Source organism: Hemiscyllium ocellatum, chromosome 10 (genome assembly GCF_020745735.1).
Source record: "Hemiscyllium ocellatum isolate sHemOce1 chromosome 10, sHemOce1.pat.X.cur, whole genome shotgun sequence".
In the NCBI taxonomy this organism is placed as follows: domain Eukaryota; kingdom Metazoa; phylum Chordata; class Chondrichthyes; order Orectolobiformes; family Hemiscylliidae; genus Hemiscyllium; species Hemiscyllium ocellatum.
In genome coordinates, this window is record NC_083410.1 from 65,462,211 (window position 1) to 65,488,989 (window position 26,779).

The following is a 26,779-nucleotide window of genomic DNA, read 5'->3' on the forward strand; positions in this document are numbered from 1 at the left end:
TTGTTTACCACTATTTGACCCTTATATTAAGTTTGAAATAGGCTCCATTTGCTCATGTTAGGTCATTTAAATCAAAAACAGCACTGCCCCTCAGTCAACTCATAGGAGTAAATGAATTAAGAGCAAGGGTAGGCCATTTGCCCCTCTTGCTTGTTCCACCATTTAATAGGATCATGGCTAATCTTACTAATGGCTAATAAGTTTCACAACAGCTTTCTGAAAGGAAGGAGACCAGAATTGCACACAATATTCCAACAGTGACCTAACCAACGTCCTGCAACCAGCCACAACATGACCTCCCAACTCCTGTACTCAACACTCTGACCAATAAAGGAAAGCATACCAAACGCCTTCTTCACTATCCTATCTACCTGCGATTCCACTTTCAAGGAGCTATGAACCTGCACTCCAAGGTCTCTTTGTTGTACTAATGTCCTTTTCATAACTGCCAATTCTTGTATCATCAGGAAAGTTAGAAATCATATCTTTGGTCTCTACATCCAAATCATCTATATACATTATAAATAATTGAGATCCCATCACTGATGCCCATGGCACATCACTCACTGCATCCTGCCAACCTAAAAGTTTCTCATTTATGTCCATTCTCTGCTTCTTATTGGCCAACCAATCCTCCATCTAGGGCAAAAGGATGGCCATTCTTATAAAAAGGAGCTTTTGTTTTGCTTCGTAATCTTTGATGGGCACCTTGTAAATAGCTTCACAAGTACAGTGGAGTATATCCCCTGACTCCTCTACTTCTCTTTCACAAAATCATTTTCACTCTGCTTGTGTACAATACGATTTTCAAAGTGCCTTGCCATATAACATTCTTAATCGCTTCAAACATTTTTCCTCTGATAGATATTTGGTTACCTGGCCTGTAGCTTCCTGTTTTCTGTCGCACTGCAATTTTAAAAAGTGGAGTTACATGAGCTATTTTTCAGTCTGATGGGAAATTTCCAGTATCTAGTGAATTCTGGAAAATTAAAAGTATTACATCTCCACTCTCAGCAGCCACATCACCCTCGGATGAATTCTATCAGGACCAGGAAACCCGGGAAATTTTGTAAGAGTTTTCTTAATACCCTTTCCCCAATGATAGTACTGTAATTAAGTTGCTCAATCCTTTTCACATTCTGATTCAGATTTATTTTGGGGATACTATATTGAAGACAGACAAAAATCATATACCATTTCCATTTTTCCATTATTAATACCCCAGTCCCTCTCCCTGTCCAAGGAGCCAATATTCCCCTTACTTCCTCTTGCTTTTCAAATGCTTGAAAAAACTTTTAAGTTCCGTTTTTATATTTCTAACTTGCTTGATATTACATTGTAATTTCTCTCTCCTTATTTCTTTTTGGTCTGTTACTCATCTTTTCATTTCAATTTAATAATATCTTCAGCTTCCTTAGTTGGCACTGATGGTGCACCCTTCCCTTAGAGTCTTTCTTTCTCACTAGGGAACTCCATGGCAGAGTCCTTCTAATCTGAAAAACAACCATAAATTATTACTCTTTGCTTCTGTACTTGTCAATTTTGTTTCCATATCACAATTTCCTTTAATCATTCCACATTTTACTAGCAAGTACTATACACGTTATTTTGTCAAACACTTTTGAAAAATATACACAAGGGCAGCACGGTGCTTCATGGTTAGCAGCGCCAGGGACCCAGGTTCAATTCCCACCTTGGACAACTGCCTGTGTGGAGTTTGCACATTCTCCCCGTGTCTGCGTGGGTTTCCTCCAGGTGCTCCGGTCTGCTCCCACAGTCCAAAAGATGTGCAGGTTAGGTAAATTGGCCATGCTAAACTGCCCGTAGTGTTAGGTGTAGAAGAATGGGTCTGGGTGGGTTGCTCTTTGGACTTCTTTGGCCAATTGGCCTGTTTCCACACTGTAGGGAATCTAATCTAATCTAGAAGTACTCCATCCTCGCCAAATTAAACATGCTTATAAACGAGTCATGTGGGGCTCCTGTGGCATAATGGCAGTGTCCATACCTCTGAGCAAAGACAGAAGTTCAAATCCCATTTGACCCAGAGGTGTGTAATAACATCTGTGAACAAGCAGATCAGAAAATATCTATAAATGAATTGTGGACATCTAAGGTGTAATCCAATATCAGCTAATGGCATACCTTCCATGTAGCAGATAGCTAACTAAAACACTGAAATGAATCAGATTTTTTAAAAGTTTTGAACCCTTTTGAAATGTTCCATGGGAGCTCATGGGATGACAGAGATGTTAAATTGGCAACAAAACAGAAAGCCCAGAAATATGATATGCATCCTTAACTATACACATTAGTTCCCACATCAGAAAATTAAACTGATTCCATTAAGGTTGCCTCAGAAAAGTCATGAATATTCTGTGGCAACACAAAATGTCAGACACTTATGAAAAAAGGAAACATATAAAGCACAGAGACATTCATAGTACCAAGTTTAACCAAGGTAGGATGGCCACATAATTGATTACTGGACTACTCAAGTAGATATTCTAGGTTGAACAAAAGCTTGATCCTCATATGGTGGTTTGTTCAAAAGATACAAGGATACTGTACAATAAGAACCTAAGAAATATGAGGAGTAGGCAATTTGGTCCCTTGAATCTGCCCCAATATTTGAGACGATAATTGCTGCTGGTAGTTTTAACTTCATTTTATTGACAGTCTCCATGATCCTGGACTCAACAAAATTTGTCTCCAATTTAAATATATTCTAATAAGCCAACCTCTATGTTCCTGGGTACAGAATTCCAAAAATTGATCACACTCATCAGAAATCCCTCGCCTGTGTCTTAAATGGGAGGGCACTTATTTTAGATTTATTGTAGATTTTCCCATGAAGGGAAACATCCACCTAACACCTACTTTCTTAAGCCCTCTCTGAATCTTATAAGATCACCTATCATTTCTTCACACCTCCAAAGATTATATACCCAATTTAAGGCAAAACCCATTCATACCATGAATCAACTTAGTGAATCTTCTGTATGGCTTCAAATTCAAGGATATCCTTCCTTAAATAAAGAAACGAAGACAGAAAAAATGCATACAATATGGTCTCAACAATGCCATACACAATTGTATCAAAATATCCCTACTTTTATATTAGATTAGATTAGATTACTTACAGTGTGGAAACAGGCCCTTCGGCCCAACAAGTCCACACCGACCCGCCGAAGCGCAACCCACCCATACCCCTATATGTACCCCTTACCTAACATTACGGGCAATTTAGCATGGCCAATTCACCTGACCCGCACATCTTTGGACTGTGAGAGGAAACCAGAGCACCCGGAGGAAACCCACGCAGACACGGGGAGAACATGCAAACTCCACACAGTCGCCTGAGGTGGGAATTGAACCCAGGTCCCTGGCGCTGTGAGGCAGCAGTGCTAACCACTGTGCCACCGGGCCACCCTAATTCTACTCCCTTGCCACAAATGTCAACAGTCCATTAATCTTCCTCACCATCCTTGGTGTACACACATGCTAAAGTTTTGTGAATTGTTTTGAAGAAAAATCATACTGAACTCTAAATGTGAATTGTGCTTCTCGAGAGCTGAAGCCAGACCTGCTACTTTTCTCCAACATTTTCTCCCTTCTATTTCAGATTTTCAGCATCCGCAGTACTCTCTTTTCATTATTATGAGTTGTGACACTTACTGAATGACTCCAGCAAATATATTACACTACATCTTCAGATTCCCTTCTGCCCATCCTGCATATTAAGTACTCAAAAGAATTCTTATTTTTCAAACAGTTTCTTTCTCCTGAATCCATGTTGATTCAACTTGATTGTATTTTAGTTTTATAAATTTCTTGCTGTGACTTCTTTAATGATGAAGATTCACATTTTTCCAACAGACGTAAGACTAACTGGCATATAGTTTCTTGCTTTGTACTTTTCTCTTGATGGAGTTATTATAATTGCAGGAGATTTTCAAGAATACAACCAACACATCTACTTCTTTTAAGATCATAGAATTCAGGCCATCAGATCTAGAGGACTCATCAGCCAAGTCCAGTATGACATCTTCTATGACTGACAGAAAATTATTGACTTGCCTGGATGGTGCAACTGCAGTCATACTCAAACAACTCAACATTATCCAGGACAAAGCAGGCTGACTGGCAATTTAACCAGATTTACATTTCTACTGACTTCAGCAGCAGTACACTATTACTGCAGTATCTACTATCCAGAGGATACACAGCAACAAGTTACCACAGCTTCTTTGCCAGCATCTTCAAAATTCTGTTTCCATCACAGGAAAGGACAAGATGCACCATTCCCTGAGTTTTGTTCCAAGATACAACATCCTTAATGAAATGATATTCACCTCTGTGAATGATCCTGAAATATTTTACAAAGTTTATGAATGTATAGAAATGATTGTTGCTAATTGTTGACTCTCAACTATAACTGCAAATGTGTTGCTGGTCAAAGCACAGCAGGTTAGGCAGCATCTCAGGAATAGAGAATTCGACGTTTCGAGCATAAGCCCTTCATCTCAACCATAGACAAAATGCTGTGAGAAACAAAATTAAACAGTGCGTTTTGTATGGAGAGAAAGCTTAGAAACAAGACAAGTTCATATTTGAGGTCCATCAGCAATCTTATGATCTTAAGAATGTCCATATCGGAAATAATCAAGCAAGAACTAGAAGGCATAAGTTGAAGGTGAGAAGGGGAAGTTTTAAAAATGGATTTCATACAGAGAGTAGTGTATGTATGGAACGGTAAAGGAAGTAGTGAAAGCTGGTTCAATTACAACATTAAAAAAGGCATCTGGATGGGTACACGAATAGGAAGGGTTTAAGAGGAATATGGGCCAAATATTGGCAAACGGGACTAGATTTATTTCGGATAAATGGTCGGCATAGACGACTTAGAGCGAGGAGACGTTTCCGTTGTGTACCAGTCTCTACGATTCTAAAAAGCCCGACCTTCTGCCAAAGATCAATTCCAATCCAACCGGTTTTCTCACCATCACTCAGTTCTAGCTCCCTCTTTGTAACCAGATGCTGATTAAAAAGCTGTCAATGAACCAAACCAGTGACATCTACCACCAACAGGAGCAATTCCCCTCACAGTTACACATCAGCCAGAGATTTACACAGCGTTAATCAGCAGAGCACAATGCGTGCTGATGGCCAGCCACACAGGGTACTAACCGGTCACGGGAAGCTGAGACCACCTAGACCGCGGGCAGCCCTGAGAACAGCCGCTTCTACACCTCCGGCTGTCGATCCTCACAACACGTCCCCCTTCAGCCGGATCCGGCTCCCCAGCTTGTGCGTCATTTCCTTTCTTGACGTCAACGACAGGAAGTACAGCTCAGCATGCACCTGCAAGTGATGCCACTACCGGTCCAGGAGGTCAGGGTTGAGATGACGTTTATGCTAAGAGGGTTTTGAAGGTGCTGATAGGGATGAAGGTGGTGCTAAGGTGGACCTGCGCTCACCCTTCTGCCGCAAGAACAGATACCATAGTGTTGGGCAAGCCGCTGGCTAGAAATTACTTCACAGAATATCACTGACTATAGTCAGCATTTGTTGCCATCCTTAAATGGATAAGATGGAGCTTTCGAAGTAGGCCATACCCGTTGGTATTTGGTTCTCCCATAACATGCAATGATTCAGGGTGAGCTCCTAGGTTTTGGGGTCGATATCCAAATTTCTAAGTGAAACCTGTGTGTCATTGTATCACATGATGTCACCACCAGAAGAAACAGACTAAAGCTTACACAGAATAATCATGTTGGGAAGCAAGTAATAGGCATTCTGGCTACATGATAGCTCAACTTACTTGCCACAATGTTAGTGCTGTGGCGCTGTTTGGTATGTCACTTCAGATGAGCACCTCAAGAAAGTCACTTGGTCCTGCTATCTGATCTGCAGAGGCTTCTGAAGATAGTTCAAGTGCAGGTGTAGTGAGTGACCATAAGGCCTCATGACACAATTATCACCTGAACATCAATATCCTGGTAACTATTAACAAGTAACCAATAGGAATGACCACATAAATGGTCAGAAGATTTGGGTGAGGGGTGCAGATGGTATTAGTGAAATAACAATATGGAGGAAATACTAAACAGTTCAGGCATCTGCGAAGAGAAAGTGGAGCTTCAGAACAGAAAGTGTTTTGCAACAAATGATACACTTCAGCTTTTCTCAAAAGCATGTTCACCAAAAGTCAGGGGATGATGGAATATTCTTTACTTGCCTTGATGGTGCAACTGCAATCACACTCAAAACAACTCAATGTTATCCAGGACAAAGCAGTCTGATTGGCAATTTAACTAGATTTAAGTCTCTACTGACTTCAGCAGTACACTATTACTGCAGTATCTACCACCCAGAGAATACACAGCAATAAATCACCACAACTTCTTTCCAGCATCTTCAAAATACAGTTTCCATCACAGGAAAGGACAAGATGCACCATTCCCTGAGTTTTGCTCCAAGATACAACATGCTTAATGATATAGAGTCATAGAGATGTATAGCACAGAAACAGACCCTTCTGCCCAACCTGTCAGTGCTGACCAGATATCCCAACTCAATCTAGTCTCGTCTGTCAACACCCGGCCCATATTCCTCATAAACCCTTCCTATTTATATACCCATCCAGATGCCTTTTAAATGTTGCAATTGTACTAGCCTCCATGACGTTCTCTGGCAGCTCATTCCATACATGTACTACCCTCTGTGAAAAAGTTGCCCCTTAGGTCTCTTCTATATTTTCCCCCTAAGCCTATGCTCTCTAGTTCTGGACTCCCCTACCCCAGAGAAAGGACTGTCTATTTGTCCTACCCAAGCCCCTCATGATTTTGTATCCCTCTATAAGGTCAGCCTTTAGCCTCTGATGCTCCAGGGAAAACAGCCCCAGCCTGTTCACCCTCTCCCTATAACTCCAATTCTCCAACCCTGGCAACATCCTTATAAATCTTTTATGAACCATTTCATGTTTCACAACATCTTTGCAATAGGAAGGAGACCAGAATTGCATGCAATATTCCAACAGTGGCCTAACCAATGTCCTGTACAGCTACAATATGAGCTCCCAACTCCTGTACTCAATACTCTGACCAATAAAGGAAAGCATACCGAATGCCTTCTTCACTAACCTAACTACTTGTGCAGCAGTTCATATTTATCAGAATTAAACTCCAAATGCCACTTCTCAGCCCATTGGTCCTCTGATCAAGATCCCATTGTAACCTGAGGTAACCTTCTTCGCTGTCCACTATACCAATTTTGGTGTCATCTGCAAACTTATTAACTATACCTCTTATGCTCACATCTAAATCATTTATATAAATGATGAAAAGAAATAGACTCAGTTAGATCTAACATAGATCTAGTTTTTCTAAATATAAAAAAAGGTTGATGTAACTATGGAGCATTTACTGAGAAAATCTACATTTCCAAAGAGAAGAATTACATAAAGATATTCCAGATGAGCCCACACAATGAAGAACTCAGGCTCGATACCCTACACATACTCAGATATTTACCCCACCCTTTGTTAATTCCAGGTATAGTTTGGTGATTGATAAAGGGAACTGTGTATGGGAGGTCTAACAAAGTCTCAGTCCCCAAATGGCTTGAAAATGTCCACCCATGCTGTGCTCAACCTACTGCACCTCTGACAGTTCACAAGACCCCTGTACCTCTCTCAGTGCTCACACCAATTCAAAAAAACAAACCTAGCCTGCAAATGTGCCATAGACAATTATGAAAAAGATGAATTCCTGCATAGTCGTGATTCTTCAATTCGACAATGGTAAGTTGTGTGTTTTTTTTAAGTCTGTTACTATTTTGTCTTACAATACTCTTGCAATCTTGATCTGGGGTGGCATGTTGACTCAGTGGGTTGGCACTGCTGCCTCACAACACTAGGGACCTAGGTTTGATTCCAGCCTCAGGTGACTGTGTGGAGTTTGCACATTCTCCCCGTGTCTGTGTGGGTTTCCTCCTGGTGCTCCAGTTTCCTCTGACAGTCCAAAGATATGCAGGTTAGGTGGATGACTATACTTGTGTCTTACGCGGATTGCAATGGGAAACCTAAACTTATAGGGCTAGGGAAGTGGAATGTGTCTGGATGGGATGCTGTTCGGAGGGTTGGTGTGGACTGGATGGGCTAAATGGCCTGTGTCCAAATTGTAGGGCATCTTTGATTCTACCCTGCATCTGACAATGCTTACACTCCCTCCCCCATTACTTATGCTTCACAATTGCCCACAGCGTTGACAAAGTTCACCACTTCTGCACCATATAAATGTTCACCCCTCACTTATACAGTCATAGAGATGTACAGCATGGAAACAGAACCTTCGGTCCAACCAGATATCACAACCCAATCCAGTCCCACTTGCCAGCACCTGGCTCATATCAGTCCAAACCCTTCCTAATCATATACCCATCCAAATGCCTCTTAAATGTTGCAATTGTACCAGCCTCCACCACATCCTCTAGCAGCTCATTCCATATACGTACCACGTAGCACTGCTGCCTCATGGCGCCCGAGACCCAGGTTCAATTCCCAACTCAGGCGACTGACTGTGTGGAGTTTGCACGTTCTCCCCGTGTCTGCGTGGGTTTCCTCCGGGTGCTCCGGTTTCCTCCCACAGTCCAAAGATGTGCGGGTCAGGTGAATTGGCTATGCTAAATTGCCTGTAGTGTTAGGTAAGGGGTAAATGTAGGGGCATGGGTGGGTTGCACTTCGGCAGGTCGGTGTGGACTTGTTGGGCCGAAGGGCCTGTTTCTACACTGTAAGTCTAATCTAATCCTCTGCGTGAAAAAGTTGCCCCTTAGGTCTCTTTTATATCTTTCCCCTCTCACCTGAACCAGACGACACAGCTTAAAAATACGGCGTAGGCCATTTAGGACAGAGATGAGGAGAAACTTCTTCACCCAGAGAGTGGTGGCTGTGTGGAATGCTCTGCCCTAGAGGGCAGTGGAGGCCCAGTCTCTGGATTCATTTAAAAAAGAGTTGGATAGAGCTCTCAAGGATAGTGGAATCAAGGGTTATGGAGATAAGGCAGGAACAGGATACTGATTAAGGATGATCAGCCATGATCATATTGAATGGTGGTGCAAGCTCAAAGGGTAGAATGGCCTACTCCTGCACCTATTGTCTATGCCCTCTAGTTCTGCACTCTTAACACTTAACCCTCCAAAAACAGGCTCACCCCAATCTCACCTGTCCCCACTTGCTTGCACTTCCACTAATGATCATCCTGACCATATACATAATTGCTTAGCCTGCTCACCTCCCCTATCAATAATGTGACCCCCATACTCCAACAACTCTCAATTCTTCAACAATGCTTACCTCCTGACAATGTTCAACTCCTTAACAACAATTATAATTCTTAAATATCAAGAATAGTTGAATTAACATGGCCTTCGTCAAGAACAATTAGAGATAGACAATAAATATTGCATTTGCTAGCAACACATCCTATGAACCTTTGAAAGATAGTGTTGGATTCCTGCTGAGATACAATCTGCAAAGCTGCTCCAGAACTATCATAAATAAATGAGTATTTTCTAATCAACCTGTTCATTTCTTGAGCAAGCTGATTGTTTTATGATGGTGTTTGTGACTAATTCTGCTGCTGTGCGTTGATTTCAGACAGGAATGAACTTGATAGTTCAGAAGGAGGCCATTCAGCTTACAAACTGTACAGTGTTTTATATCCTCGCAACCAAAAAACAAATGTGCACAACAATTCCGAGTTCAAAATTCGTGTACTAATGACCAGTCGGCGGGGTTGTTTGCAATATTTTCAAATCTATATACATATTGGTATGATGCCGTAAGAGTGAGAATCGCCTTTAATTTATGATAGTAAAGCAAGGGATTTGTGTGACTGGGAGCTGGTCCCGCCTCTGCAATGGCTCCGAGCGACTGTGAACAGCTTCGCCGAGCAGTGATCGTCCCTGGCAATGGGGTGGGGGACGTGGAGCATAGCAACTGGTACAAATGGGTGAAGGATAATCTGAATCAGGTCGGTAATCGAGAGTTTATTTCCAAGGGGAGCAGCTGCCTTGTGGCTGGAAATACTAAATGACTCACAGGGAGATCTTATATTTTGCGGGCGGACTCTGCCCTCACCTAAACGATAAATTGCTTCTGCTTCCTCTGGCATGTCCGTTCTTTAAATGTGATCGTTTCGTCAAGCCCAAGAATCTGATTTATTCATTCTTCTGTCTTAATCTTTCTTTATAACTTGGATTTACGTAGACCAAGCTTGCTTTCGAAGTGACTGGGGAATGATCTCAGTTGTTCATAGAGACTGAGAATGGCAATGCAGCTCAAAGAACACATTTTCTCAAGGGCTACTTCTGCAGGAGTAACCAGACATGCAGATTTTGCTAGGATAGTCCTGAATTTTCATTAAATCTTCCAGGATAACCCTCGCAAAAAGTTAAAATGCGTCTGTTTTCATGTGATTCTGTTGCTGGACATATTCTGAGAAATGTCGTCACCTGACCTACTCAACTCCTTCCACGCATCAGAGAACACTTCATTCCCCTGGCTTTTTAATGCATCCTCCAGTTCTGACTTTTGTCATTGTTAACATCTTAATTTATGCACAACTTTTAAAAAAATTGCTCATGTGATATGGGCATTCCTGGATTGGGCAGTATTTATTGCCAAAGGTAGTGAAAAGTCAGGCACATTGTTGTGGGTCAACAGTCACATGTAGACCAGACCAAGTAAAGATTTTCCTTTCCTGGTGGACATTAGTGAACCAGATGGTGTTTTCTGGACAAGCAACAATGGTTTCATGGTTACCATTAAACTCTCAAACCAGATTTTTATTGAATTCAAACTCAATATCTGAATCTCTGCATTAATAGCCTAGCAATAAACCCCTTAGGTCATCACCTCCCCTGAGCAATATATTTATCGATTTTTGTGCATTTGAAATGCTTATTGTAAAGATTTTCTGACATGTAAATGTTGTAATCTCTTTCTGTGAGGGTGTCACATAGCAGTACTCAATCATAAAGTGAAAATATGATTTTGGATTAAGGCCTGCCTTTGGAAATATTGTTTCATTCCTGCACTTTTCAATGTCTGGCTGACAGTGAGTGAAAATAGCACACTCCTTTTTGTAGTTTGTACGATGCAACTTGTGATATGTTGTTTTCCATGTAGTGAATCCTATTCCTGTCTGTAACATAGAAAGTCATCTGATGTGAAGAAAAAGAAAGAAAATTAAACATAGCAGCTGCTGTGCAACGTTCCCATATCTGTCTCATATGTAATGACACTTTCTGAAATTTTGGTGAATGTAATCATATTGCAGAACACCATACTATTGTAGTAACAATGCACAAATCATAATGACAGGTTTGATGAAGTAAATAAGGGGAAACTGTTCCTGGTTTGGCAGAAAGGACTTAAGATAACTGGCAACATAAGAGGGATGAAGAAGTGTGTTTCTATGGGCTGAATGCATTACCTAAAGAAGTAGTATAAATAAACTTCAGTAATAACTGTAAAAAGGGAATTAAGTATGCACTTAAAAAGGAAAAGAATTGCAAGGCTGTAGGGAAAAAAAAGTATATTTAAGTGGTTAGCTCATTCAAGGTGCGAGTATGAGTAAGATGTGTCAAATGGCCTGCTTCTATTCTGCTGTTCCTATAAATTCTAATTCTTTGCTCTTCTCAGGATAAACTATTGGGACCTATTGTTGGGTTGGACTATTTGTATTAGCACCACTATATTTACCAAAAATATTTTACCCAACATTCACCTATGAATGTAATGCATTTGACTAATCTTCCTGAAACACCAAAGAAAGTGCATCAACTCTCATTAAATATAACCTTTAAGGTAAACAATGAGCTTTAATAGTTTACTGTTATGTTTACCTATGTCTTTCTTATGCAATTATGATGCAATCATTTAATTCGCCATAGCCATCACACTTGATTGCTATTCCTTGATGCACACAAAAGAAATGATTGTTTCATCAGATTGCAGTTCATACTTCTTCACTTCACTTTTAAAAATATGTTTTGCAGATTCCAGATTTTCAGTGCTTGCTTCAAAACATGCCAGACTCTCGTAAGTGATTTTTGATAGCTGATATTGCAGTTAATGATGAAATTCTTTTTAATTGTATAGTATGGTCTGTTTATTTAATCCATGAGTGATTTTCAGTTACAGCTCGAAAAACAATATGGCTTCCTTTTATGGAAAAAACACTGCAGTGTGATGAACAGACTGTTATCATTGGACACAGTTCTGGTGCTGTTGCAGCTATGAGGTAAAAGTTTGCCAAAGGAAAATAAATGCGATTTGAGTTCATTAAACAGTGATGACTTTAATGCAGTTATTTTTCAAAATTTCAGAGGTTATTGTATTGATTTTTCACAGGACAGAAAGAGGCAACCAAAAGCAATACTGTTATTGTTAAAGTCAAGTGATATTAATTTTGATAATAGGCTTTTTTTAAGAGATGGTTGAACGGTATGCTTGAATTTGATATAAAAAGTGAGGTCTGCAGATGCTGGAGATCAGAGCTCAAAATGTGTTGCTGGTTAAAGCACAGCAGGTTAGGCAGCATCCAAGGAACAGGAAATTCGACGTTTCGGGCCAGAGCCCTTCATCAGGATTCCCGATGAAGGGCTCTGGCCCGAAACGTCGAATTCCTTGAATTTGATATATACAGGTATATCTGTTTTTAAGTAGGGTTGATTAGATTAGATTGCCTACAGTATGGAAACAGGCCATTTGGCTCATCAAGTCTACACCAATCCTCTGAAGAGTAACATACCACTCTACATTTACCCCTGACTAATGCAGCTAAAACTGTGGACAATTTAGCATGGCCAATTCACTTAACCTGCACATTTTTGGATTCTGGGAGGAAACCAGAGCACCCAGACATGGGGAGAATGTGCAAACTCCACACAGACAGTTGCCCGAGGCGGGAATCGGATGCAGCTCTCTGGCTCGGTGAGGCTGTAATGCTAACCACTAAGCCACCATGCTGCCTAGTATAATGTTTGTATTCTGAACCTGAATTTATATATGAATGTGGTGGGTCAAGTTCAAGTAGCTGTTAAGGTAACGTGGTGGAGTGAAGAGCTTCACCATGGATATCCAATCCCTCTACACCTCCATCCGCCATGACCAGGGCCTCCAAGCCCTTCGTTTTTTTCCTCTCCAAACGTCCCCAACAGTGCCCTTCCACCGACACTCTCATTCGTTTGGCCGAATTGGACCTCACCCTTAACAACTTCTCCTTTGAATCCTCCCACTTCCTCCAGACCAAAGGGATAGCCGTGGGCACACGTATGGGCCCCAGCTATGCCTGTCTCTTTGTTGGCTACGTAGACCCCACCCCTCCAACCGTAACAAGGACAGAACGCCCCTGGTGCTCACCTTCCACCCTACAAACCTTCATATAAACCAAATCATCCGCCGACATTTCTGCCACCTCCAAAAATACCCCACCACCAGGGATATATTTCCCTCCCCATCCCTTTCTGCCTTCCGCAAAAACCGTTCCTTCCGTGACTACCTGGTCAGGTCCACGCCCCCCCTACGACCCACCCTCCCATCCTGGCACTTTCCCCTGCCACCACAGGAACTGTAAAACCTGTGCCCACACCTCCTCCCTCACCTCTATCCAAGGCCCTAAAGGAGCCTTCCACATCCATCAAAGTTTTACCTGCACATCCACTAATATCATTTATTGTATCCGTTGCTCCCGGTCTCCTCTACATTGGGGAGACTGGGCACCTCCTAGCAGAGCGCTTTAGGGAACATCTCTGAGACATCCGCACCAATCAACTACACCGCCCCGTGGCACAACATTTCAACTCCCCCTCCCACTCTGCCGAGGGCATGGAGGTTCTGGGCCTCCTTCACCACCACTCCCTCACCACCAGACGCCTGGAGGAAGAACGCCTCATCTTCTGCCTCGGAACACTTCAACCCCAGAGCATCAATATGGACTTCAACAGTTTCCTCATTTCCCCTTCCCCACCTCATCCTAGTTTCAAACTTCCAGCTCAGCACTGTCACCATGACTTGTCCGACCTGCCTAGCTCCTTTTCCACCTATCCACTCCACCCTCTCCTCCCTGGCCTAACACCTTCATCTCCTCCCCCACTCACCCATTGTACTCTATGCTACTCTCTCCCCACCCCCACCCTCCCCTAGCTTATCTCTCCACGCTTCCGGCTCATTGCCTTTATTCCTGATGAAGGGCTTTTGCCCGAAACATCGATTTTGATGCTCGTTGGATGCTGCCTGAACTGCTGTGCTCTTCCAGCACCACTGATCCAGAATGAAGAGCTTTTTAACTTAAGCTTATACTCATCTGACTTAATATCTTTTTGTGGTTTATTTTATAATGGCTCCTGTAAAAGAGCATACGCTCTAGAAATATAAGTTGTAGAAAAGTAATAACAGCAAGCAATATGCACCTGACATTGTGGGATGTTTGAATTAAAATGTTGAACACATGTGCATTGTAATAATCCATCCCTCTTTCAAACATTGCTGAAAATAGAAATGCTAATACCTTTAAACTAAGAACGGAGGACATGGTTTGCTCATTATGTTATATATTTATATTTGTTTTAGATATGCTGAGACACACAGAGTATACGGTATTATATTGGTATCTGCATATACATCTGATCTTGGAGATGCAAATGAACGAGAAAGTGGTAACATACTTTCTTCAAATTTTCATTCCATTCACTGTTGTACGTAACAATGAAACATGCTTTCCCCTGAGGTGTCAAGAATAATGGCGTATAGCTACCATCCTGACATGCTACCTTTCTGTAAATAACTGTCACAGCGTTTCTCTAAACAACAATCAGTGTTTGCCTCAATAATCTTCACTGTGTTTTGAGTATTTTTATGAGCTGCTTTTAAACATTGTTTGAGATTATATTCGGCAGGGATTGGTTGGACTGAACTTTTGCTTCAGTAAAAAAATTGTATTTGAGAAATCAATGAAGATGCAACTTGGTAAATCTCTGGGACCTGATGATCTGTATCCTAGAGTATTGTAGGAGGTGGCTATAGAAATAATTGATGCATTGGTGATTATTTTGTAACAATTTTATAGATTCTAGAATGATGCTACAGGTTGGATGATTGAAAATGTCACCTCATTATTTAAGAAAGGAGCAAGAGCAAAAACAAAGAGCTATAACAGTGTCAGATGTATGTCAGGGAAATGCTTGAAGAATGGGTCACAATTGGAGCTGTTTGAAGACGTTATTAGTAAAATTGATAAAGGAGAGCTGATGGATGTGTTGTACTTGCTGCTGCTTTGGGAAAGCAACTAACATAATCAAAGGACCTCCCCAACCCCGGTTATACTCTCCCTCCATTCTGCTGGGTAAATGGTATAAAAGTTTGAAAGCATGTACAAACAGGTTCAAGAACAGCTTCTTCCTCACTCTTATCAGACTTTTGAACAGTCCTCTTAAATGTTAACTTTGATCTCTCTTTCTTCACCTTCTCTGGGGCAGTAACATTGTATTCTGCACTCTGTTCTGCTACCCTGATATACTTTGCATGGTAAGGTCTGACTGTATAGCATGCAAAATGACACTTTCCACTGTATAAGAACATAAGAACTTGGAGCAGGAGTAGGACATCTGGCCCTTCGAACCTGCTCCACCATTCAATAAGATCATAGCTGATCTTTTTTTGGACTCAGATTAACTTACCCAAGCTCTCACCATATCCCTTAATTCCTTTATTGTTAAAAAAAAATGTACGTTAGCTTGAAAAACATTTACTGAAGTAGCATGAACTACTTCCCTGGGCAAGGAATTCCAAAGATTAACAACCCTCTGGGTGAAGAAATTCCTTCTCAACTCAATTCTAAATCTGCTCCCTCTAATTTTGAGGCCCTCTTGTCCTAGTTTCACCTGCCAGTGGAAGCATCCTCTCTACATCTATCTTATCAATTTCCTTCATAATTGTATATGTTTCTATAAGATCCCCTCCTCAATCTTCTGAATTCCAATGAGTATAATCCCAATCTACTCAATCTTTCCTCATAAGCCAACCCCCTCAACTCCGGAATCAACCTAGTGAACCTCCTCTGCACCCCCTCCAGTGCCAGTACATCCTTTCTCATATAAGGAGACCAAGACTGCACACAGTACTCCAGGTGTGTCCTCACCAGCACCTTGTACAGCGGCAACATCACCTCTCTGCTCTTAAACTTGACCCCTTCAGCAATGGAAGATAAAATTCCATTTGCCTTCCTAATTACTTGTACCTGCAGACTAACCTTCTGTGATTCATGCACAAGGACACCCAGGTCCCTCTGCATAGCAGCATGCTGCAACCTTTTACCATTCAAGTAATAATCCTTTTTACTATTACTCTTACCGAAATATATGATTTCATATTTCTTTACATTGTATTCCATCTGCCAGACCTTTGCCCACTCACTCAATGTATCTATGTTCATCTGCAAAGTTTCACAGTCCTCTGCACACTTTGCTCTGCCATTCCTCTTAGTGTCATCTGCAAACGTTGACATACTACACATGGTCCTCAACTCCAGAATCTATATAAATTGTAAATAATTGCAGTCCCAACACCAATCTCTGAGGCACATCACTAGGTACTGATTGCCAGCCAGAAGAGCACTCATTTATCTCCACTCTTTGCTACCCTTTAGTCAACCAATCTTCTATCCATGCTAATACTCTACCCCCAGTGCCATGCATTTTTATCTTATGCAGCAGCCTCATGTGCAGCATCTTGTTGAAGGCCTTTTGGAAATCTAGGTACACCACAACCACTGGGTCCCCATTGTCCATCTTGCTCATAATGTCTTCATAGAACTCCAAAAGATTGGTCGAGCATGGGCTGCCCTTCATGAATTCATGCTATGTCTGCCCAACAGGACAATTCCTGTCGAGATGCCTTGCTATTTCTTCCTTGATAATAGACTCAAGCATCTTCCCCACCAGAGAAGTTAAGCTAACCAGTCTATAATTCTCCACCTTTTCTCTACCTCTCTTTTTAAACAGTGGTGTCACATTTGCTGTTTTTCCAATCTGTTGGAACTGCTTCAGAGTTTAGCGAATTTTGGAAAATTACCGCCAGTCCACCTCCTATTTCTCCCACCATCTCTTTTAGTACCCTGGAATGCACTCCATCAGGAGAGTTATCTGTCCTTAGCTCCATTAGTTTGCCCAACACTACCTCTTCCATAATAGTGATTGTTTCCAGGTTCTCACCTATCCTTGCCTCTCTGTCAATTACTGGCATGTTATTAGTGTCCTCCATTGTGAAGATGTTACAAAATACCTATCCAATGCCTCGGCCATTTCAACATATTCCATAACTAAATGCTCCTTCTCATCCTCTAAAGGACCAACCTTTACTTTAGCCACTCTTTTTCATTTTATGTATTTGTAGAAACCTTTGCTCTCTGTCTTTATGTTCTGTGCTAGTTTTTTCTCGTGTTCTATTTTACTTTTCTTTTATAGCTCTTCTTGTGGCTTTCGTTTGACCTTTAAAGTTTTCCCATTCTTCTAGTTTCATGCTGTTTTTTTGCCACTTTGTATGCCTTGCCTTTCAATTTGATAGCCTTAGACACTAATGGCAGATTACTCCTTTTCTTACAGTCCTTCCTTTTCACTGAAATATACTTTTGCTGAGCATTTTGAAAAATTGCTTTGAAAGTCCTACACTGCTCATCAACTGTCCCACCATAAAATATTTGTTTCCAGTCTACTTTTGCCAAGTCCTCCCTCATTCTTTTGTAGGCCCCCTTGTTCAAGTACAGGACCCTGGTATTGGAGTTTATCTTCACACTCTCCATCTGTATTCTAACATCTATCATACTGCGATCACTTCTTTCAAGAGGATTGCTGACTATGAGGTAATTAATTATTCCTGTCTCATTACACAGGACCAAATCTAGGATAGCTTGTTCCCTCGTCAATTCCATTACATAGTTTTCAAGAAAACTATTGCAGATGCACTCAATAAATTCCTCCTCAAGGTTACCCTGATTGAGCTGGTTCAACCAATCTACATGTAGATTAAAATCCCCCATGATAATTGCTGTACCATTTTTACAGGCATTAGTTATTTCTTTGTTTATTGCCTGCCCCCAATGTGATGTCATTATTTAGTGGCTGATAGACTACTGTCTCAGTACGAGCAGGAGAATCGACGTTTCGGGCATAAGCCCTTCTTCAGGAATGAGGAGGGTGTGCCAAGCAGGCTAAGATAAAAGATAGGGAGGAGGGACTTGGGGGAGGGGCGTTGGGAATGTGATAGGTGGAAGGAGGTTAAGGTTGGGGTGATAGGCCGGAGTGGGGATGGGGGCGGAGAGGTCGGGAAGAAGATTGCAGGTCAAGAAGGCGATGCTGAGTCCGAGGGTTGGGACTGAGAAAAGGTAGGGGGAGGGGAAATGAGGAAGCTGGAGAAATCTGCATTCATCCCTTGTGGTTAGAGGGTTACTGGCGGAAGATGAGGCACTCTTCCTCCATGCGTCGTGTTGCCATGGTCTGGCGATGGAGGAGGCCAAGGACCTGCATGTCCTTGGCGGAGTGGGAGGGGGAATTAAAATGTTCAGCCACAGGGCGGTTGGGTTGGTTGGTGCGGGTGTCCCAGAGGTGTTCTCTGAAACGTTCCACAAGTAGGCGGCCTGTCTCCCCCATGAAGAAGAGGCCGCATTGGATGCAGCGGATGCAGTAAATGATGTGTGTGGAGGTGCAGGTGAATTTGTGATGGATATGGAAGGATCCCTTGGGGCCTTGGCGGGAAGTGAGGGGGGAGGTGTGGGTGCAAGTTTTGCATTTCTTGCAGTTGCAGGGGAAGATGCTGGGAGTGGAGGTTGGGTTGGTGGGGTGTGTGGACCTGACGAGGGAGTCGCGAGAGAAGTGGTCTTTCAGGAATGCTGATAGGGGAGGGGAGGGAAATATGTTCTTGATGGGGTCTGTTTGGAGGTGGCAGATCTCCACCTCCAAACAGACCCCACCACCAAAGACATATCCACACCCCCCACCAACCCAAGAGAGAAGATTTGAAGACGTAGCTGCAGGGATGGTGCAGGGAGAAGAGATTCAGATATCTGGATAATCAAGGCTCATTCTGAGGTAGGTGGGACCTCTACAAACAGGTTGGTCTACACCTGAACCAAAGGGGTACCAGTATCCTGGGGCAGTTTAAACTAATTCAGCAGGGGGATGGGAACCTAAATTGTAGTTTCAGTGTACAGGAGGTTGAGAGTAGTAAGATCAGAAATAAGGTTTCAAGGTTGCAAGAGTACACCAGCAGGCAGGAAGGTGGTTTGAAGTCTGTCTACTTCAATAGAATCGACGTTTCGGGCATAAGCCCTTCTTCAGGAATGCCCGGAGCCTCGATTCTCCTGCTCCTCGGATGCTCCCTGGCCTGCTGTGTTTTTCCAGCACCACATTTTTCAACTCTGGTCTCCAGCATCTGCAGTTCTCACTTTCTCCTAGTGTCTACTTCAATGCCAGGAGCATCCAGAATAAGGTGGGTGAAGTTGAGTATGGGTTGGTACCTGGGACTTCAATGTTGTGGCCATTTCAGAGACATGGATAGACCAGGGACAGAAATGAGTGGTTGCAGGTTCTGGTGTTTAAATGCTTCAATAAGAATATGGAAGGTGGTAAGAGAGGGGGAGGTGTGACATTATTAGTCAAGGAAAGTATTACGGTGGCAGAAAGGACATTTGATGAGGACTCGTCTACTGAGGCAGTATGGGCTGAGGTTAGATACAGGAAAGGAGAGGTCACTCTGTTGGGAGTTTTCTATAGGCTTTCAAAAAGTACTAGTGATGTAGAGGAAAGGATAGCAAAGATAATTCTGTATAGGAGCGAAAGTAACAGGGAGTTGTTATGGGGGAACTTTAACTTTCCAAATATTCACTGAAGACACAATAGTTCGAGTACTTTAGATGGGTCAGTTTTTGTCCAATGTGTGCAGGAGAGTTTCCTGACACAGTATGTAGTAGATAGGCCAACAAGAGATGAGACCACATTGGATTTGGTACTGGGGAACAAACCAGGCCAGCTGTTAGGCTTGGAGGTAGGTGAGCACTTTGGTGATAATGATCATAATTGCCAACAACTTCTCATGTCCCCTCCTGGCTCTTCTTAGCTCTCTCTTTAGGTCCTTCCTGGTTAATTTGTAACTCTCGAGTGCCCTAACTGAGACTTCACTTCTCTTTTTTACATAAGCTTTCTTCATCCTCTTGACAAGAGATTCAACTTCTTTCATAAACCATGGCTCCATGATCATAATTCGGTTATGTTTACTTTAGTGATGGAAAGGGATAGGTATATACCACAGTGCAAGAGTTACAGCTGTGGGAAAATCAATTATGATGCAATTAGGCAAGATTTAGGATGCATAGGATGGGGATGTAAACTGCAGGGGATGGGGATAGTTGAAATGTGGAGCTTATTCAAGGAACAGCTACTGCATGTCCTTGATAAGTATATGCCGTCAGGCAGGGAGGATGTGATCGCGAGTGAGGGAGCCATGGTTTATGAAAGAAGTTGAATCTCTTATCAAGAGGATGAAGAAAGCTTATGTAAAAAAGAGAAGTGAAGTCTCAGTTAGGGCGCTTGAGAGTTACAAGTTAACCAGGAAGGACCTAAAGAGAGAGCTAAGAAGAGCCAGGAGGGGACATGAGAAGTTGTTGGCAAGTAGGGTCAAGGAAAACCCTAAAGGTTTCTATAGATATGTCAGGAATAAAAGAATGACTAGAGTAAGATTAGTGCCAGTCAAGGACAGTACTGGGAATTTGTGCGTGGAATCCAAGGAGATAGGAAAGGCACTAAATGAATATTTTTCGTCAGTATTCGTACTGGAAAATGACAGTAATTTTGAGTAGAATACTGAGATACAGGCTATTAGACTAGGCAGGATTGACGTTCATAAGGAGCAGGTGTTAGCAATTCTTAAAGTGTGAAAAATAGATAAGACCCCGGGCCGGATGGAATTTTTCCTAGGATTCTCTGGGAAGCTAGCAAGGAAATTACAGAACCTTTGGCTTGTATCTTTATGTCATCATTGTCTGCAGGAATAATGCCAGAAGACTGGAGGATAGCAAATGTTGACCACTTATTCAAGAAGGGGAGCAGAGATAACCCAGAAAATTATAGACCTGTGAGCCTTACTTCTGTTGTGGGTAAAGTGTTGGAAAGGATTTTAATAGATAGGATTTATAATTATCTAGAGAGGAAGAAGTTGATTGGGGATAGTCAACACTGTTTTGGGAAGGGTAGGTCATGCCTCACAAACCTTATTGAGTTCTTTGAGAAGGTGAGCAAATAGGTGGATGAAGGTAAAGTGGTTGATGTGGTGTACATGGATTTCAGTAAAGCATTTGAAATGTTTCCCCACAGTAGGCTACTGCACAAAATAGAGAGGCATGAGACTGAGGACAATTGAGTGGTTTGGATCAGAAATTGGCTAGCTGAAAGGAGACAGAGGGCGGTGGTTGTTGGGAAATGTTCATCCTGGAGTTCAGTTACTAGTGGTGTTTTGGGTCCACTGCTGTTTGTCATTTTTATAAGTCACCTGGAGGAGGGCGCAGATGGATGGGTTAGTAAATTTGCAAATGACACTAAGGTCAGTGGAGTTGTGGACAGTTCAGAGGCATATTGCAGGTTATAGGCGGTCATAGATAAGCTGCAGAGCTGGGCTGAGAGGTGGCAAATGGAGTTTAATGCAGAAAAGTGTGAGGTGATTCACTTTGTAAGGGGCAACAGGAATAAAGGGTACTGGGGGCTAATGGTACGATTCTTGGTAGTGTGAGTGAGCAGAGAGACCTCGGTCTTCATGTACATAGAGCCCTCAAAGTTGCCACCCGAGTTGATATAGTTGTTAAGAAGGCACATGTTGTGATGGCTTTTATTGTTAGAGGGATTGAGTTTTTGAGTCATGTTGCAGCTGTACAGAACTCTGGTGCAGCTGCACTTGGAGTATTACATACAGTTCTGGTCACCACATTATAAGGAGGATGTGGAAGCTTTGACAAGGGTGCAGAGGAGATTTACCAGGATGTTGACTGGTTTGGAGGGAAGTCAAAAATCTCACAACACCAAGTTATCGTCCAACAGGTTTAATTGGAAGCACACTCGCTTTCGGAGCGTTGCTCCCTCATCAGGTGGTAGTGGAGGGCTCAATCCTATAACACTGAATTTATAGCAAAAATTTACAGTGTGATGTAACTGAAATTATACATTGAAAAATTGTTTGTCTGTTAAGCCTTTCATCTGTTAGAATACCATGATAGTTTCACTTCTTTCATGTGTAAATCACACAATCTTTTTTTAAAAAAAAGTTGCATTCTCAGGATAGCTGTTAACAATGGTGATAGCTAGACAATATGTTGAAGGTGTTAGCCTCCTGTATTCTGTCTACAACCTGATGTTTAGATTGATTCTAATCTAAAAAGTGAGATAATGGAGTTTTACATGAATTCACGCAGTTTTTGAGCTCCTACATGAATGCATGCAGCTTTTGAGCAAAGTACAATGTAACCCTGCAAGTACAAATTCACCCCACAAAATATATGTGTGCATATGGGTCTTTGTCTCTCTGTGTGTGTCTGTCTGGGTTGGGGGGTTGTGAGTGTGAGAAAGTGTGTGTGTGTGTAGTGAGTGCAGAGTGTCTTAAGTCTGTGAGGGGGTGCATGTGGGAGTGTGTGTGTCTGTAAGGATGTGTATGGGTGTCTGTGTGCGCATCTGTGTATATGTGTGTCCGTGTGTATGTGTGTATAGGAGTGCCTGTGTGTGTACATAGACAGAGAACACGGGGCTAACACCTTCAACATATTGTCTAGCTATCACCATTGTTAACAGCTAACCTGAGAATGCAACTTTTTAAAAAAAGATTGTGTGATTTACACATGAAAGAAGTGAAACTAACAGATGAAAGGCTTAACAATCAATTTTTCAATGTAAAATTTCTGTTACATCACACTATAAATTTTTGCTATAAATTCTGTGTTAGGATTGAGTACTCCACTACCATCTGATGAAGGAGCAACATTCTGAAAGCTAATGCGCTTCCAATTAAACCTGTTGGACTATAACCTGGTGTTGTGTGATTTTTAACTTTGTACACCCCAGTCCAACACCGGCATCTCCAAATCATGGTTTGGAGGGAAGGTCTTGTGAGGAACCTTAGGCTGTTTTCCTTAGAGAGTGAGTTGAAAAGTGACTAAATAGACACATAAGGTAATCAGGGGGTTAGATAGGGCGGACAGTTAGAGCCTTTTTCCTCAGATGGTGATGGCTACCACAAGGAGACATAGCTTGAAATTGAAGGGTGATAGATATAGTACAGGTGTCAGTTGTAATTTCTTTACTCTGAGAGTAGTAAGGGCGTGGAACACCCTGCCTGCAACAGTAGTAGACTTGCCAACTTTACAGGCATTGGATAAACATATGGATGAGAATGGAATAGTGTTGGTTAGATGGGCTTCACATTGGTTTCACGGGTTGGTGCAACATCGAGGGCGAAGGGCCTGTACTGTGCTGTTATGTTCTATGTTGTCAAAGGATTGTCTCCTTTTGTTGTAAGAGGATGTGAGTACAGGAATAGTCAAGTCTTACTTCAGTTGTATGGGAGTTTGGTTCGACCACACATAGAGCATTTTGTGTAGTTATGGTCTTTTTATCTCAAGAAAGATTTTATTGCCATAGAGGGATGCAGTAAAGGTTCACCAGACTTGTTCCTTGGAATGTAGGACTTTACCATGAAGAGAGATTGGACAATTATTGGCCTATATTCATGGGAGTGTCAAAGAATTAGAAACTATCTCATTGTAAATTTATAGAATGCTTCAAAGGATTAATGGGATTAATAGAACTGCTACAGTGTGGAAACAGGTCATTCGGCCCAACAAATCCACACCAACCCTCAAAAGTAATCCAGCCAGATCCATTCCCCCTACCCTATGTTTACCACTGACTAATGCGCCTAACCTATTTAATCTCTGAATACAATTGGCAAGTTAGCATTGCCAATTCACCTCACCCGCACATCTTTGAATTGTGGAAGGGAACCGGAGCAGATCCATGCAAACTCCACACAGTCTTCTGAGGCTGGAATCAAACCTGGGTCCCTGGCATAGTGAAACAGCAGTGTGAACCACTAAGCCACTACGCCGACAATTGATGCAGGTTGGATATCTCCAATGGTTGGGAGTCTAGTACAAAGGGGTACACTTTAAAAAGAAGGGGACACTTTAAGTCTGGGATAAGTAGAGTTTCTTTTATTCAAATGGTTGTCACTCATTGAAATTCTCTACCACGGATTGCTGAAGAAACTATATTTAAGGTAGAGAATGAAAGTTATCATTCCAATGGCATAAAGACTAATGGGGATGGGCGTTTGTAAAAAGCAGTGAAATTCTGGATGTAGGTTATTTCACCATACTAGGTAACATCTTCAGTGAGCCTCCGAATAAAGCACTGATGGTGTAGTCCACTTTCTATTTATATGTTTGGGCTTCCTTGGGTTGGTGATGTAATTTCTGGTTGTGACATCATTTCCCATGATGTCATCTCCTATTCTTTTCTCAGTGAGTGGTAAATGGGAAGTGTTTGATCAGCTGTGATTGTACTGAATGGCAGGATAAGTTCGGTGGGCTGAGTGGCCTGTTCCCATTACTGTGTGGCTCAGTGGCCTTTCAGTTTCCCATGCTCATGTTGAGCCCCTCTTTATTATTCATTTAAGCAAGTTCAGTTTTACTTCTGGGTAAGCATTTATTGTCCATCTCTGATTGCCTTTGAAAAGATGCTGATGAGCTGCCTTCTTGAACCACTGCAATCAATACCTAGAATGCCATTTGGGAGGGAGTTACAGGATTTTGACTCATTAACAGCGATGGAATAGCAATGTATTTCCAACTCACATGAGTGGCTTGAAGAGAAACTTGCAGGTGATGGTGTTCCTACGTATCTGCTGCTTTGACCTAATGGGAAAAGGTCATGATTTTGGAGGGAGCCTTGGTGAATTTCTGCAGTGTATCTTATGGATGGTACATATTGCTGCTGCTGTTGCTGAGCATCATTGGCAGAACGAATGTGGTGCCAGTCAAACCAGCTGCTATGTCCTGGGTCATATCAAGCTTCTTGAATGCTATTGAAGCTGTATTTGTCCAGGCAAGTGGAGTCTATTCTATCACACTCCTGACTTATGCTTTACGGATAGTGAATGACTTGGCCGAGCCAAGAAGTGAGCTACTTGCTGCAGAATTCCAAGCCTGTGTTCTGCTCTTGTAATTACAGTATTGAATATGGCTAGTCCAGTTGAATTTCTAGACAATGATAACCCTGCAGAATGTTCATAGTAGGGCTTTAATGATGGTTAATGCCATTGAATGTCAAGGGGAGATGGTTAGATTCTCTCTTGTTGGAGATGATTAATGTGCCCACTTTTCTTAGCTAGTAAGGTTTTACAAAGTTCCATGGTCCCTCCTCATGTAGGGACCAGAGTTACTGTGGCTCCCACCACAGCACCGATGACCTACCCTGACAAGCAAATAACACCTGGGAAATTGGCACATATGCTTAATGGCAAGGATTTTAATTCATAAGCCATTTACATTGTAATGCCCTATTCAGATGATCAGGGACCCCCTGCAGGAAGGTCGTACAGAAAGTTGATAGAAAGTTAAGGCAAAGAAGAGGGGCAAAGATTGAGCAATTGAAATTACCATATTCCCATCAGAAAATCAAAGGTGATTTATTTTTAAATGCAACAAACAATTTTTACAAGTTTTTTTCGCAGATTATCTGCTTTTCAATAAGCATGAAGCTTTCAGTTTTGAATTTCTATTAATAAAAGTATTGACATGTAAGAAATCAAACTTTAAATTTAATTTCATGTGACATTTTCCTTTTTCTTTCCTCAGGATATTTCTGCAGTCCATGGCAATGGGAGAAGATCAAAAGTAATTGTAACCATATTGTTCAGTTTGGTTCAACCGATGATCCTTTCCTGCCATGGTCTGAACAGCAAGAAGTAGCAGATAGTCTTAATGCAGAATTACACCAGTTCTCAAACAGAGGGCACTTTCAGGATGAAAAGTTTCCTGAATTAATATCCGTTGTTCATAAGATGATGAAAGCAATTTTATAGTTAGAAACCTTTTCATTCATATGAGGTGATTATTGATTATTTTTGTTTTTTTTTCAATGTGTTAAATTTTAAATTCTGATGAAGCTAGTGGTTTTACTGCAAGAAGTACATGGCTTGGAATTCAGAATAAGTATTTACATTGTCGATAATAATAATAAAACACATTGATCTGTTACACAATAATACGTGTTGCTTGTTATATCAAATGACCAAACTTTAACCTATGCAAGAGGAAGTATTGTCCTTGTGAAATCTGAAAGAAAAGCAAGAAATGCTCAGCAGGTCTGGCAGCGATGATGGTTGGAGAATCAGTTTATCCTTTCAGCTTGATAACCCTTTGTTAAAAACAGGAAGTGTTAAGAAGTGTAATTAAACCAGCCAGGGAAAAGTCAGGAGGGAACAGAAGGGGGTGGAAAGAGTTTCGATATCAAAAGGAGGAATAGTGAAACGAAAAGTGATGGTAATGGACAAATGATGTGCCTTGAGGAATGATAAATGTTAATAGCAGAATTGCCACCAACAATGACAACCAAAACAAGAAATATGATCAAAAATTGTTGAACACAACTTTGAGTCCAGCATGTTAAGTTTCAGTTGAAATAC

General features: G+C 41.7%; 2 protein-coding genes across 2 annotated transcripts in view; one reads left to right on the forward strand and one right to left on the reverse strand.

Annotated features, from left to right (window-relative positions):
- LOC132819788 (protein transport protein Sec23B) overlaps positions 1–5,302 on the reverse strand; it is a 65,505-nt gene extending 60,203 nt beyond the window's left edge. Inside the window, exon 1 of the mRNA XM_060831559.1 lies at positions 5,188–5,302. The gene's annotated coding sequence lies outside the window, so the exon portion shown is untranslated. The remainder of the gene's footprint in view (positions 1–5,187) is intronic.
- A 4,581-nt stretch (positions 5,303–9,883) lies between these two features.
- On the forward strand, positions 9,884–26,317 carry rbbp9 (retinoblastoma binding protein 9). The gene is made up of 5 exons (XM_060830962.1): positions 9,884–10,031; positions 12,061–12,103; positions 12,200–12,305; positions 14,636–14,721; positions 25,950–26,317. The coding sequence occupies exons 1-5, from the start codon at positions 9,918–9,920 to the stop codon at positions 26,174–26,176; spliced, it is 576 nt and encodes a 191-aa protein (XP_060686945.1). The 5' UTR covers positions 9,884–9,917; the 3' UTR covers positions 26,177–26,317.
- The last annotated feature ends 462 nt before the right edge of the window (positions 26,318–26,779 follow it).